We start from the raw sequence: 14944 nt of genomic DNA on the forward strand, positions 1-14944 counted from the left end.
CACCAAAATGTATCATGTGAAGAATTTTCTATTACCTGCTGAAGTAGATATTTTTTCACATATTTGTACAAAACTCAGTCTTAGGTTAATTGCATATTGTAAAAATATTTTATAGTAGAGTGGTTATCTTTTACTGTATAGAGTATTTTGTGTTTTCTGCTTCATTTTTGCTGCTGTAACAAGTGGATTTCCCAGTTATGGGATGAATAAAGTCTAATCTATTCTAATCTATTAATTATGATCATAGGTAGTAGTAGTATTAATAGCAGCCTAGTTCTTTTTTTGTTTTAAATATAATATAGAAATCCCATCTTAAAGAAAACCCCAGAATTTAATTTGTCCTTCAATTGTCAAATATATATATAAACAGCATTTCTGAGCCTGTAATTATCATGTAATTAACTTTTGTTACATAGATAAACACATTTTCTCACCATTTCATGTCAAACCCTATTTCTACACAGAATTGTATGTGTTTATGAGTATGTTTGCTATTTAAAATCATTGTTTTTTTGAAAATTGAAGCTGACATACCTCCCCTTCTATTTTATTGTGAAAGGGTCGAGCAGAAGTTTGTGGTTGCCTAGTAGCCAGGTTGTAAACACAAGGCTGTTTGCCAGCTGCAGCAATAAAACTCTGCACAAAAAGAAGCATTTCCTCTGTGAATCTTGACGTTTGCGTTGAATATGTCCGGCAGAGATCCGTTCCCGTCTCCCAAGTTTGAAAACGGCTTCAGCCTGAGCGGCTTCAGGCCGCAGCAGGTGGGTCTGTGCTACATTATACACAATATCATCATACAGAAGTGTAAATATTAAGCATTGACGGGGATGCAGGTGACAAATTACATATACTCACATTATTTTCACTGAGTTGGATCTTGTGCTTCCGATGAGTGTTTATTCAAGTAGTTGATTTGAGTGAAAAACGTAAAGTCTGGTTCACTTCTTTTAAAATCACAAGTAGCTCTCCATTGTTTATTTTGGTATTGTAGGATTGAAGAAAGGCTGCCTCATTAAAAAATAAAAAACACTTTAATAAAAATGCTTATATAGCAGTTTAACATATGACGCTCATATAAAAACAAGCTTTAAAAGGCAGTTTGTAAATTGTGATTTCAGTGTTTTTATATCGTTTACTAAAACACATAATGTGATAATCATTCTCGCTGATTTACGACCTTGGGGGTCAGAACTGTAATATAAACAATGCAAACGGTCACAGGAGCAGAGTGAGAGAGTGAAGGTGAATCATTAAACAGGAGCAGGTCACTTGACACTGCGTGTTCCTGTGGTTTGGTTTCCTGTCAACAAACAGACTTTTATCACCACAAACCAACTGCTAAACAGTGAAGCTGATCCTGAACCCATCAAACTTAGTACAGTCTAACAACAAATATGAAGAGCCGATTCTGGCAAGGTGCATGGTTCTGCCAGGAGAGCACGGGCCTGTGGGTTGTGGTGTTGCACTGTCAATTAGTAGAGGGGCAACAAGCTGTCCGTATGAATCGTCACCGTTTTTGTCGTTTGGGTGTAGGGCTAAGTTATTCTTAAAAAAAGTTCTACTTCTTTCTTCCTCCTTTTCGAACAATGTAACACACATATTGTAGATTTGGAGTGCGTGTGGAATGATCTCTAGATTACTCATTTGGATGAGTCTTTTTTTGTTTTTATTCATTGTTTCTCATTTATTTATTGATTTTATTTAACTTCCTTGAATGTTTGTGCAGAGGAAGCCCTTCGATAAGCCGACCCACCTGGCCCAGATGGAGGAACCCTGGAGACGCCTCCACCACGCAGCCACTCTGTCCAGCAGCCGGCGGAGCGCGGCGCCGTACGAGCAGCAGGTAAGCACGGAGAGCACGTTCAAGGCTCCCTTCAACGCACCAAACCCCGATCATTATTCACTCAGCCTCAGGTTCCCAGAGACAGCCTGGACCTTCAGCTGAGGTCCGTCTACGACCACCACAGCCACTTCTTCTGGAGCAAGAACCAGATGCTGTACCAGAGGGACACCGTCTCCGAGGACGACGGGTGAGTGTTGGGAGGTTTAGTTCTAATGGGTTGGAATGCCACGGGTCTGGTTCATTTTGAATTCCTTTACAGGAGCGAGAGAAACCTGGAGAAGCAGGACGAGATGAAACAACAGGACATCAGAGTGTGGGTGGATCCACAGCGGCTCTCCATTTACAGCATCAAGTGACGCCATGGTGGAGTTTGTCGAACGATAGTAACTCTCTTGAAACTAATATTAAGCGTTTGATTGTGATCCTGATGACGAGTGTGCGTTAAAACACAGAGCTGTTTTCTTTCCTTTGTTTAAAAACTGAGTGACGTCTTCTGCTCAGCGGGATTCAGCAGCTACTGGCCCAGATTCCTCCACACATACGAGCTCCGTTTATAATGACTCACCATGTGAAAGAGAAAGTGGAAAATTATTTTATTGAAATACTTTAAAGGAAAATATCAGCTGTTAAGAACAAATAAAACAGAGCATCTAGTGTTATTGGCTGAAATGAACTCTTCATAGAAAGGAGTGAACGTTTCCTGTCAGTTTTGAAGTTGATTTGAAATAAAGAATTTCAACCAAAAACAAATCAAATGCTTACATTCAGAAATTACAGCTTTTTAAAAGATTTATAGGGCACACAAACATTTAAAAAAAATAAAATAAAACATTTGAATTTCATGTGCTGCTTTTCTGTTTGAGCCGCCGTTTGATGAAGGTGTTCTCGTTCCACTGGTTGGGGGAAACCATGTGGGGACCGTTGTGGACACAGAGGACCGTCATATCCTTGGTGTACTGCAGATTCTGTAGCAGCTGTAAAAAAACAACGAGGAGAAAATCAGTGCTTAAACACAGTCCAGGATCAGGTTTGAGGGATTTAAATGTAATATTCAATCACTTAAGACGTCCCCTGTACTTTCTAAATGAAACCAGCAGCCGGTCTGAACGAGGACACCTACCTTGGGCGTGATAAAGAAGTACTGGGACGTCGACTTCTTGCAGGCGGTTTGGACCACGATGTCAAACACTCTCCTCTCGTTAATGGGATCCATTCCCTGAGCACAAAGCAGAGATGGCACAGACATTAAAACGTGGTCAGTTATTCTAATGCCTGCTGGTGCTGAAGTGCTTCCATCCATCTTCTTATATCACAGACATACTGGTTGAGTTTGAGAAGGAAGCAAAATGAAATGAAACGATTCAAACAGTCGGAGGGGATCACAATTTCCTCGAGAGTCGCAAGGATTTGTGAATCCATTTTATTTCTTCTTAGGTTTATAAGTCCCAGAGTTATCATGGTTAAAGCTTTTTTTGCTTTTTTATCTTCCACTAAAGAGAAAGCCAGAAAAGACAAATGATCCTGCAGCTCGTCTGTCTGGTCTTCTGATTGATGCCTGAGGACAAAATGATTGACGGACGAGTCGGAGACACTTTATTCATTAATCCTCATCTGTGTCGTTCAACTTTCATAAAACATTCCTGTGCCCCTTTTTTGGGAGTTTTTCATCCAGTGAAGCAAATCCAGACCGAACTTTCACCAGGAGTTTGTTCAACATTCAGTGCGATTCTAAGTGGAAATCGATGTTAGTTTGTGCAGTTTTTCCCCACATTTGAGTTTCTCTATTGAGCCCAGTGGGAATAAAACATCTGTGAAAGATGAAGCTGATCAAATAATAAAGTTATTTCTTTATGCTACATGAAGTAATTTCATTTATTACATTATACCTCCACCTTTATACTAATTTATGTTTTTATTTTGATATGCATGAAATATAAATTCTCTAATTGCCAGTTGCATAAATCTAAAAAAGGAAAGTATGACCAATATTCAAATCCCATTAAAACACACATTTTAAAGTATGTTTTAATTACACAATCATGTATCATATCTAATCCCTTCTTCCTTGTACAATCAAGCCCAGTACGACAGTGTTTTCAGATGATCACGTCACAGAGGCTGCGAGAGTCGGAGACGGTATTCACCTGGTTGATCTCGTCCACCACCCTGAACGGGCAGCGGTTGAGCTCCTGCAGGGCCATGAGGTAAAGCATGGTGGAGACGCTGCGCTCTCCTCCGCTCTGGTGGTGCGCCGTCAGCTCGTGCAGCTGCGTGCTGCTGTGGAACTTCACCCGAATGCGGATCCCATACTTGTCGTACTCCTCCTGCAGCAGGCAGTTTGCAGGTCATAGAGAATAATCCGACTCTTTGTCATTTAGATTTACAACTGAGTCGTGAATAAGTTTTACATTTAATCTCAACTTAATTGAAATGTATCTTTTAAATAAAGAGGGGAAAAAAGATGCATAACAATACCAGTTCCAGTGCTGTTTTTACCTCGTTCTCAAAGTGCAGGTCGACTTCTCCTGCACACTGCATGGAGCAAAAGAATTCACTAAACTTCTCGTTGATCTGCTCAACCAGCTGCTTCAGAGGGTTCAGCCAGCGCTCCTTAGCCTGCGACACAAACACACTCACACATCTGCACGTATTCATGAGTTTTCTTGTTGAAGTTATGCCGTGATGTGAGGGAGCACCTCGGACATGTTCTGCCTGTAGGTCTTCAGGGCGTTGGCCTTGTCTTCCAGTTCTTTCTCCAAATGTTTGATCTCCTGCTCCCTGCTGTTGTACTCTTCAACAACCTTCAAAGCAGAGACATTTTTTTTTTTTTTTTTCAACCTCAGAAACTGGACATAGATTGGTCTGGTTGAACGGACACTGTGTTAATGTCGAGTCACATACTGAGCCAACTTAAACAGTCCATCTTGGTCCAACAGTGTCCTGTCCAGTTTGATTAAAGCTGGATGGAAACCTAAACGCAGTCATGAGGCGACGGGCTTTAGAAACGCTGTACCCTCAACGTTCATTCAAACTGATCTGAATAACAGAATTCTACTTTGTCTTCTTAACCCAGTTTAAAAATCTTAGCTGCTAAAAATCCAACGTCATTAATAAAGATGCGTCAAGCTCTGATGTGGACGTTTTGTTGGGGAATAAGTGGCAGCTGTACAGCATGAGTTTAAATTTTTTACTTTCGGTCTGAAGTTTAAAATGTCGGCAGCAACTCAACACACACTTGCAGGTCGGTTAGAAAAAGTTTGAAAGCAGTGGAAAACAGTCGTATAACTATTTCTCCTGTATGATTCAGAGTTAATGAACGGCGGCTCACGTTTTCACTGAGGCCAGTGAAGCACTCAGATCTGGACCGCTCCTCGTTCAGCATGGCGTCGATCTCATCCAGAGTATCTGGCAGCTTTGTGAACGCCTGCATTTAAATAAACACGAGGCATCTTAACATCTCACACTAAAAATACAACAACAGCAAAAAAAGGCAAAGATTCTTCAGACTGCTACAGCGTTGTACTAACATTAAGGAGATCTTCAGGTAACGTCTCATCCGGTTGCATCTTGCAGATGGACTTTGCTTTCTTCAACAGGCCTCTGCACTGCTCCAACAACTTCACCTTCATCAGGTCCAGACGGTTACATCTTTGCTGCGAAGACATGAGAAGAGAATGTGGAGAAACTGTGGATGTTTGCTGGATAGGGGATGTATAAACTGATCGTGAAGTACTCACGTCGGTGGTCTTCAGATCGGAGGCTCCTTCTCTGCAGTTGTTCTCCAGCTTCGTCTTCTCCGCCATTAAGCCCATTGTCTTCAAAGTCAAGTGGACCTTCTCCATGGTCAGGTTCGCTCTCAGCTGCACATGGAAGTGAATGCGTCATTATTTTTACAAAACCTGGACAGTTTGCGAAGGAGACAGTTAAACCTAATATGTTAATTATTATCAATAATCACTGCAAACCACAGGCAGCCTGCACAAACAGGCATCTAAACTCATGGAACAAGGTGAAGCAACGCTTTATTTATCATGAATACAGAAAGCGACAACATGAAGAACAAAGGCTGCTCATCATTCTGACGCACTGAAAGACTTATAGGCGCTTTGTTTCTTCAAATAACACTTTTCTTACCAAGGTCACCGACAATCCAAATTTTAAAGTGCTTCTAGCAATAAGAAAGACTGAACCAATACCTTCATTTGGGCCATGAACGCAGTGACTATTGCCACCTTCTGGCTGTTGACTGCTTTGATTTTCTCCTTGGTTTCCTCTTCAATTTTCCTCAGATCGATAACATTGTTCTCCATCTGCCTCAGACTGAATGCAGAAGAAAACGGTTTGATTCTGTATTTTTGAACCTCTAAAGTTCTACAAAACAAAACTTAACATGGATAATATTGTGTGTTAGTTATAGTTACAGATAACTAGATAGTTATAGCTCTAGTGTTTCCAGGCAAGCTCACCTGTCCTGTTTGGTGCTGATTTTCTGCTCCAGCTGCCTTTTTTTACCCTTCAGTTCAGCCAACTTCTTCTTCTCTGACAACAGTTCATTGTCGCGGCGATCCAGTGTGGCGGCTTCCTTCTGCAGAGCTTTCATCCGCTCGTCGATCTCAGGCATCTTTGACTCACAGACCTGATCGCAGCAGAGGGTCACGAGTAAATCCGTTTAAACCTTGGAAATACAGACATTGTGGCTTATCGTTGTATTAAAGAAGAGCGATCTATCGTTTGTCACCCTCATCTGCTGCTCGAGTTGCCGTTTGGCTTCGGCGTCCACAGTGATGGTGAGGTACTGCGAAGGGTTCACCGATGAGTTACTGGTGCTGAGTTTATTGGAGTAGTGGGACCTCTTCACTATGTACCGCTCTTCTGCTGTGTATAACACCTTCAGATACGGCTCCTCAATCACCTGAGAGGAGGAGAAAAGATGGACGGAGAAACATGGAAGTCAAAATAACAGAGAAGTTCCGGATAGAAATCGAATATGCAACTTCGGCCCTGATTACACAACATTTCAAGTCAAAAGGCATCGTTTTTACGCTTTTGTTTTCAGGAAAGTTCTGAGTTTACATGGCAAGGCTCTGAACAATGTCGTTTTAATGTTTGGCCACTAGTGGGTGCCAATGTTTATTTTGCAATGAAACCACACACAGGCATGAGCAAAGAATTAACACTCTGTTCACGTTTGTATAGAAAGACGACAAATTTGGATTGTTATTACGACCGTGGTTCGGTTGGTAAAGTGGTCGTCTCTCAACCATGAGGTTGCAGGTTTGATTCCCCATCTCCTCTTGTCCATATGACTGCTCAAATGAAATCCATTTGCCATTCACCATTTACAGGTGACCCAGCTATATAACTGCCAAGTCCCAGGAGGAAATGGACTGGGAGTCACGACACTCTGGTGTTATTTTCCATCTACTCGCACATGTGCAGAAGCACTATTTACTACGGCCGTGGTGCACATGTGCAGTAGCATTTCTCGGAGACCGAGTGTTTTCAAAATGTTGCATTACACAGCACCATTGGTGTGTAAACAGACCCCAAAGCACAACGAAAGTATTGCGTTGTCATGTAAACAGGGCCTTACTCTAATACTAGAATAGGTGAAACCAAGGAAAGCCACTGGCTGACATCTTTAAAAATGGTAATCCTACGTGACTTTTGAGTACTGTCGCAGGTCGTACCGTTTTAATCATCGCTTTGGTTTGATTATTGCCCACTGGCACATCGTGTACTTTGTACTGCTGACAGAGGTAACTCATCACGTCATCGGGGGCGTCAAACATCTCACGGAGGTAAGAAAAGAACCCGAAACGTCTGCAGAGTAAACAGGAAAAAAAAAAGTACAAACAACACATTGTAGACCAACTAAAAACAATGACTCAACTGAACAAACAAACTAGATGAAGGATCACAATTCATTGTAAATTCATCTTCACTCACCTGATGGACTCGATATTTCGGGAAGGAGGACGCTGAGAACTCGACGTCTCCGGGGCGCAGATGGAGTTCACCCTCAAGTTCTTTTTGTCCCGTACCTGAGAGAGAGGGGGATTTTAGAAACCATCTGACAAAACCACTCTGTTTCAAGCTCTTTTCAGAAGAATCCTCATCCTCCACTCCGACGACAACAACAAGCCTGACCTCAGACATGAACTTCTCCATGTCGTCCTTTCTCTGGAACACAAACGCCCGCAAGTCCTGGAACGGGATGTGAGTCTCCACGTACTTTGCATATCGAGGATCTTTTACATTAATCTGAGGAAATAGGACATTATCTGTTATTATCAGTTCTTTATGATCAAGTAATATGCTGTGAGACTTTAAGACTTTATACTTCAGGAAGATGAAACTGAGGAAAAGAACAGCATTCAGTTTTGATTCAGAAAAGCAACTTAATTAATATTAACATATTGTGGGTTTACTTGATTAAAGGACATATAGGAATAACATCTGAATAATGACAGTATTTGTCAATCAATCTAGTAAACTAGCACAAAAGCTTCCCACCATTAACAGCACACTATAGCGCGCTACAAATCATTAACAATCCATGCACACCTCACACATGAAGGGCTATAAAAATGAACCTTGACACTGGTTCACGGAGACTTACAACAAGCATCATGGGCTCGTGTACATTCCCCTTGAAGGCGTTTCTGTTCTGCCTGAGCCACTGGAGGGCGGTGTGTGTGTCCCTGTGGCGTCCTTTCAGCTTGTCCTCTTTAGCATTCATCATGTTGTTCATGTCATTCAGTTTCCTCTCCAACGCTGGACAACAAATGTGTTGAATCAGTCACACATTCTGCCGTTTGTGTGGCACTTAATGTACAATCTGACAGAACTGGTTCATAAGAAGTCGTTTGCAGAACAACGTACCTTTTATCTCTGCATGCAGGTTGTCCCTCTCCCTGCGCAGGTCGGCTTTCTCCCCTTCGATCTTGGCTCTCTCTTCCTGGATTCGCCTCAGCTCCGCGTTGACGGTCATGATCTGTGGAGTCATGTCCGGCTGGTCGCCGACTTTAGCGAGCGACGACTTCAGGTCGTCGATGATGCGTTTGGTGTTGCTGATTCGCTTCTGCTGGTCGCCCGCCTCCATTTGCTTCAGCCTCAGCGTCTGTTTGATATCGTCAATCTGTGGGGAATGATGAGGAAAGCTGTCATTCACTGTAACTACAACAACTTGCATGCCGCTCGCTGCCGACTAGCATCCCCGCCATACTGCCACGACTAAGTACGATTAAATTGCAATAACTCTATCATTGGGTGTACGAGCGTGTCAGAGAGGACGGTATGCATGTGTGATCACAGTAATAGTGAAATAGTATCAATAAAGTGCCAGTAAACGTTAACCAGCATCAATAAAGTAGCAGTAATAGTTCAAAAGTAGCCGAATGATCATTAAGTGATTTTCACCAGAATCCATCTGCTTTCAATGGCAAATGATTGAGTTCTTTGCGATTCTTGCAGAATCGGTTAGCCGAATCGTTTGGATGAAATAAAGTATTTAACTTTTTTTGTCTGTAATTAATAAATTAACAAAAACAAACTAACCTCTTTGTTTTTTCGATCCAACTGGTCCTGTTTCTGTTTGCACTTCAGAGTAGCTTCCTTGATGGCAGCAGTCTGGGGAAAAAATAAATAAATCATGATGGTGTCATACAGTGTACTGACATTCTTGTTGAAGTAATCCTACATGTCATTCTTTAAACAGATTTATGAACAAAGTGACTTTCACTTCTTCACCTTGGCCTTGATTTGGGCCTCGTTGGGTTTCATCTGGTCTTCGATGTCCTTGATCTTCCTCAGCATGGGAGCCTGAGTCTGCCTGAGGGCCAACAGCTCCTTTTTGGCTTCCTCTCGCTCCTTCTTCACACGTTCCAGCTCTCTGCGGTTGGTCTCATACTCCTGTGACGCAACATGGACGCAGAAAAAAGAGAAAACAGTCAAAACAACAACACAGCATACGGTGTGTGTATTTTTCTGTCCGGAGCACTCACCACCCACGGCTTCTTCTTCTCCAGCAGCTCGATCACGTCTAGATGCCTCTTCTTCTCGTAGTAGCGATTCATGTCTTGTTTGTTCCTCTCATTCCTCTGCTTGGCTTTCTCCAAGAAGTTTGCCTTGTCCTTCAAGACTTTCTACAGGGAAACAAAAATAAAAAAGGTAAAAAAAAAACGTTGAATGCTGAATTTGAAGACATGCGGTTTAGATGGCATCAAAACCAAATCTTGAAAATTTCAAAGGGGCAGCTTCAAGTCATTTTAACAAATATCCTCCATGTTTACCTCCAGTTCTCGCTCTTTGTTGCGGAAGTTTTTAAGCTCGCAGTGGTACTCGTACATCTCGGGCGGTCCCACCGACTTCTCCGTTGCCTCCAGCAAGTCTGTTTTGGACATCTTGGCGAACTCTCCTACTTTGTCCTGAAGGGCCACAGCAGAAAAGCGGTGAGGGCCTCCGTGTCTCTGGATCTGTGCAGCGTCACACAGCAGCAAACACAAACGTACCTGAGGCAGAAACTGGCACAGGTTGCTGATTTGAATACACAGAGATTTAACCTCCTCTTCCACGTTTTTCTGATTGCTCATCCTCCCGTTGAGCGTCCACATCGACTGGTTGTTTTCCACATGGATCTCTCGGTTGATTACTACATTACCGCCCCTTTTGTATCTGGAATGATAGAAAGATGAAAGATGCATTGGCTTTTATATAAAGCAAAAACCATCACAGTGCATGCGTGTCAGGAGGATTTCCAGGTAAAAACCTCATGGAGACCGATTACGCGGGGAATCCAAACCACAAATCAGCGTCACAGTACAACCACTGCATGATTTTTCAGGAGTTTGTCTGAACATGAAGTCGGACAGCACCTTCTTAAAGGCTAAACTGTTTTGAGAAAGACCCATGTGCTTCCTGCACTCGAGACATTGAAGGTTACAAAAAGCGGCACAGAGGTTCCAAAAGTGCTGACACAGGTCATCTTTGAAACACAGACTGCAAAAATCACCGTTCTTTATGAGACAAAAAAGAAGATTTCCATGACAATGTGTTACACAGGACGAATTAGGAAAATAGAGTTAATTATTTTGGAGACACATAAAAATCCTTTATTAAAGCCATTAAGAGCACTTTTGAAATTAAATTTAACTCAAAATAATAAGTTCTATCAAAACTGTAGAAAGTGTGTGCAATATATTTCAAATAACTTACAGTTCAATCTCTATAAAGCCTTTACGACATCCACGTTTCACATAGAGGCCAACCTACAGAAAACAAAAAGAGCAATATTTAATATTCCTTTTGATAATCACAACTGCACCAGCATTATGAAAAAGGGGAATAATTCCAATTAATACCAATGCTAAAGGTTAATTAAACAGTTCTGTGGACTCACTCACGAGGCTTATGAATGGAAATCAAGGCTGGAAAGAGTAAAAGTGCTTGTTTACCTTGTCCCCTCTGCCCAGCAGAGCGGTTTTTCCAGCCAGACCCAGACAGATGGCACACACGATGCTCGACTTGCCAGTTCCATTGGCTCCGACAATCATGTTCAGATTGGGTCCAGGATGCACCACAGTGTAATCGTAGGTTCTGTGATGACAAGGCAGATGTTAATCCTGCAATGTTTCATAGCAGAGGTGAAAGGACAAAGAGTCCTAAACGGTGACCCGTCCAGGGTACCGGTTGCACCAAGGCACAAACTTTCTTTTCTCATCAAAGAAGCTTGAATGCTTGAACCTTTTTAACCCGTGTTTATTATCATTTAACTACAAAGAGTGCAAAAACAGCTGACAAAAAAATCATTGGAAACTTATATTATCTTTTTAGATGCATTGGTATTATCATTACTAATTAATATTACTGTATTACTCTATGGATTGAGCACCTGAGGAAAAACGTAAGAAAAGTGACGGTTTGCAGTGAAGTATGCAGATGTAAGAGTTGGATGAAGAAGTTGTTTTATCTTCTGTGATTGGTCAAGTGGAAAAACACATACGATAAGATAATAGTTTATTTGTCCCACAATGGGGAAATTGCATCAATACAGCAGCAAGTGGGCAATCTGAAGAGTACCAAAACAATAGAATACAAACATTAAAGAAGTATGTAAAACAATAACAACAGTAATAGTATAAAATATATAATCATGACAATGATTGAGATAATTACAGATTCAACTGAAACGCATCACTTGATATTGTTTCTATTACAATACTCTTCAATTGAAATAGAATCCATTTAAAATGAGTGATGGTGGCATACAACAGGGGCCACACTGATCTATTCAAGATCGCCACTGCATGTAAAGAGCAGGTCATGACTGTACCAGGGGTTTATAAGGATAAAAATAACTAGTTTACTATTCAGCGTTGATATAAATCATGTTGTTGTAGAGTTTGCAGTGGTGAAGTTTTATTAGCTGAACCCAAACCTATAAGAGAGATGAATGTACGTGGCGTGTTGGGATATGAGGACCACAACAAACCCAGAGGGGACATTATTCACTGTGCTGGGTAGAATCAGTTAATATTATCGCCATGAATGTTGTTATTGTACCCAGATTCGTCCTACAGTTTAAAGTTAAATGTAAGTGTCTTCCTCTGTATTTGTCCTCTTCGCTGGTATCGGCTCCAGGTATCAATATCTTAGCAGGTTTCACGAGTCTCATCTCGGGTTTGTTAAAGTAATAAATCACATGATCGTGAAACAGTTAACTAAAAAAAAACTGCAGTTAAACAAGGCTAACGTATTTAGGTTTCTAGACGTTTCTCTGCTCTGACTGACAGCCGAGGAGGAGCGAAACTTACAGGAAGTTTTTCATGGTGATACGGAGGATGGAGCCGTCCACGTATCGGCCCTCCAGTACGGGCGGCCCGGTCTGACTGCCTGTCGACGAGGTGGGGGACTGTGAGACGCTGACATGACTGAGCCGCTGCTTCTTTTTCGGGACCGCCATGAAGAGGAACGAAGCCCGGAGAGACGAGAAAGAACAACCATGAATCCGAAAGCTCACCGCGCGCGCTGACGATCCCGAGCTCGATGCTGACTGGACGAGAGACGGTCACGTGGTGTAGGGAAACGGTGACGAAAGCGACGAGCCTAACGTCTGTCATCGCGATACTTGTGTGGGTTTGTTTTGTGCTATATATTGTTTTAATGCATGCATTTATTCTACTCAGTCATCTTGAACATGTGAATAACTGCCCATTGCGAATATTTATTCTTAGAAAAAGTGAGAAAGGTTGATGCAAACCCACTTACATGTGAATCTAAAAAAATATATTAATGAAAAATAAGGTAAGGCAAATGTACTCAACCATTCAGACACCTTCACAGTGCTTTAATAGGAAATGTGTAAAATACATTGAAGCAAAGCGATTTTAAGAAAAGCAGAAAAAAGGAGAACGAATGAAATTAAAAAACATAAAGCTTTATTAAAGATAACAAATGAGGTCAAATCAATTGTTTTGTGTAATCCCTGAGTAAATACTAATATAGCAAGGCTTGGTTCACACTGTTTATCTCATAAAACTCTTCATATGTGGAGTTATTGATTGAGCAATCAGATTAGTGGATGATATCACTGCATGTATGTATAAAACAATGACTCCTCTGTGTGTGTATGGGAGGGGTTTAGGGGGTCCCACAGTACTCTATATTTTAAGGGGTGTAACTTTTTTCGTCTTAAACTCAAGTCCAGATTTAATGTCTCAAAACGACTACTGTTTAAAAAATAAATAAAAAAATGGAATTGCCATTTAAAAGGTTTGAAGTATTTTGAGGATATGGGAGATGGAAGGAAGTAATTATGTTATTTACTTGGGACAAGGGGTGAGAGTAAGTAAGTTTCAGTTCTTCTCACTCCTTTTCGAATAATCATCTGACGATGTTTTTTCTTGATTTATTTTTATATTATTAGTTATTCATTTGAGAGGAAAACTTAAATTTTCCTTTTGTTCTTATTTGTTTTCGTACCTTGTTCAAAATAAACATTTCAATCAAATGTGTCTCTAATATACAAAAGGTAAGCTCAAAGTAAGCAGAGCGCTAAAACATGGAGTGTCGGGCTAAAGAGGGCTTAGTACACTAAAAAGTGTACCAAGAGTTAGTTTTGTTCTTTGCTGTTGTACAGGGTGTGGTAGGTTTACAATTAGAACATTTTGGGTCCCTCAAGGAAAACGTTGGGAAGAACTGGTACACAGTGGGGTCAGCAGTGAACCTGCTTTGCAGTGGTTGAACTAGACAAAAGCTCACATAAGAGCCCACAGAATGCATGAAAACATGGCTTCTTGATATTTCTCATTGTGGTCTGGGCTCATGCTCAATACCTTAAGATTTCAAATCAAGCAAGAACAGTGCACAGTTGTGGCTGAATGAGTTGTCAACAACTCAGCTATTCACCCCAGACGCGTCTGAAGTTGGTCACCAACTGAAAGGGAACCCAAAAGATTCGTTACACCCCCATTGATAGCCTCGAGTTAGCGGCTACAAACTCTCGGGCTGCTCCGCTCAGGCTGTGGTTAGATCAGAATCGCCTCTATACTCATGGTCCTCGGTGAATGTTGAGATGAACTCAAAGCCACAAAGAACTAGTATATCTGATCAATTCATCACCTCTGACCACAGCACGAAGCGTGGAGGCCCTGAGAAGGTTTGTTGTCGCCGGCTGCTCATTGCCCGAAAAGGCTAGCGGACGAGATTTCCTATCATCTCCGGTCTGAGCAGAGCCGAACTCGGACCGAATCAAATAAGATCAACGTGTAGGTTTTTAAAACACAAACGTACATCCACCATTCAAACGACAATACAAACACAAAGACAGACGCACACTCATCCAGTCGCATTCACACTGTGAGGAAAACGAAGCTTCCGGGTCCTTTTTATAAGCAGGGGCCGCGTTGCATCATGGGAAACTGCAGTATGTCGCCCTTACGTGGACAATCGATGAAATGGCTCACTTTGAATTTTTCCTCTGAAAACATGTGATTATAAATAATAAACGCAGCGTGATACTGCGAAGTTAAAAGCTCTACCAGTCTTTTTCTTTATTTTTGCAAACTTTGTGTATTTTTTTTCTCAGAGAGATACTATGAC

General features: G+C 41.5%; 2 protein-coding genes across 2 annotated transcripts; one reads left to right on the plus strand and one right to left on the minus strand.

The window, feature by feature from the left end:
• Window positions 1–686: 686 nt before the first annotated feature.
• Window positions 687–2199, plus strand: cfap276 (cilia and flagella associated protein 276; the record flags this gene model as incomplete). Its single annotated transcript, XM_080468567.1, has 4 exons — window positions 687–761; window positions 1727–1843; window positions 1915–2030; window positions 2103–2199. The coding sequence occupies 4 exons, from the start codon at window positions 687–689 to the stop codon at window positions 2197–2199; spliced, it is 405 nt and encodes a 134-aa protein (XP_080324693.1).
• A 213-nt stretch (window positions 2200–2412) lies between these two features.
• smc5 (structural maintenance of chromosomes 5) lies at window positions 2413–12892 on the minus strand. Its single transcript, XM_080469161.1, has 24 exons — window positions 12658–12892; window positions 11299–11440; window positions 11060–11112; window positions 10357–10519; window positions 10138–10272; window positions 9850–9990; window positions 9596–9757; window positions 9404–9475; window positions 8729–8984; window positions 8466–8620; window positions 7994–8107; window positions 7793–7887; window positions 7534–7666; window positions 6582–6755; window positions 6310–6479; window positions 6040–6163; window positions 5581–5703; window positions 5371–5496; window positions 5172–5267; window positions 4540–4644; window positions 4340–4459; window positions 3988–4167; window positions 2964–3059; window positions 2413–2817 (listed from the first exon to the last, which is right to left on the minus strand). The coding sequence occupies exons 1-24, from the start codon at window positions 12804–12806 to the stop codon at window positions 2683–2685; spliced, it is 3219 nt and encodes a 1072-aa protein (XP_080325287.1). The 5' UTR covers window positions 12807–12892; the 3' UTR covers window positions 2413–2682.
• Between the last annotated feature and the right edge of the window lie 2052 nt (window positions 12893–14944).

Source organism: Lipophrys pholis, assembly GCF_963383615.2.
Source record: "Lipophrys pholis genome assembly, chromosome: 8".
In the NCBI taxonomy this organism is placed as follows: Eukaryota; Metazoa; Chordata; class Actinopteri; order Blenniiformes; family Blenniidae; genus Lipophrys; species Lipophrys pholis.

Bases quoted from the DNA above. Each gene is read 5' to 3' on its own strand.
- smc5 (XM_080469161.1), bottom strand. From the start codon at position 12,806: ATGGCGGTCCCGAAAAAGAAGCAGCGGCTCAGTCATGTCAGCGTCTCA. The intron at 4,645-5,171 runs GTGAGCCGCCGT...TCTGCTTTGAAG, and splicing joins TCACTGGCCTCAGTGAAAAC to GTTGTTGAAGAGTACAACAG. The intron at 4,460-4,539 runs GTGCTCCCTCAC...TTTGTGTCGCAG, and splicing joins ACAGGCAGAACATGTCCGAG to GCTAAGGAGCGCTGGCTGAA.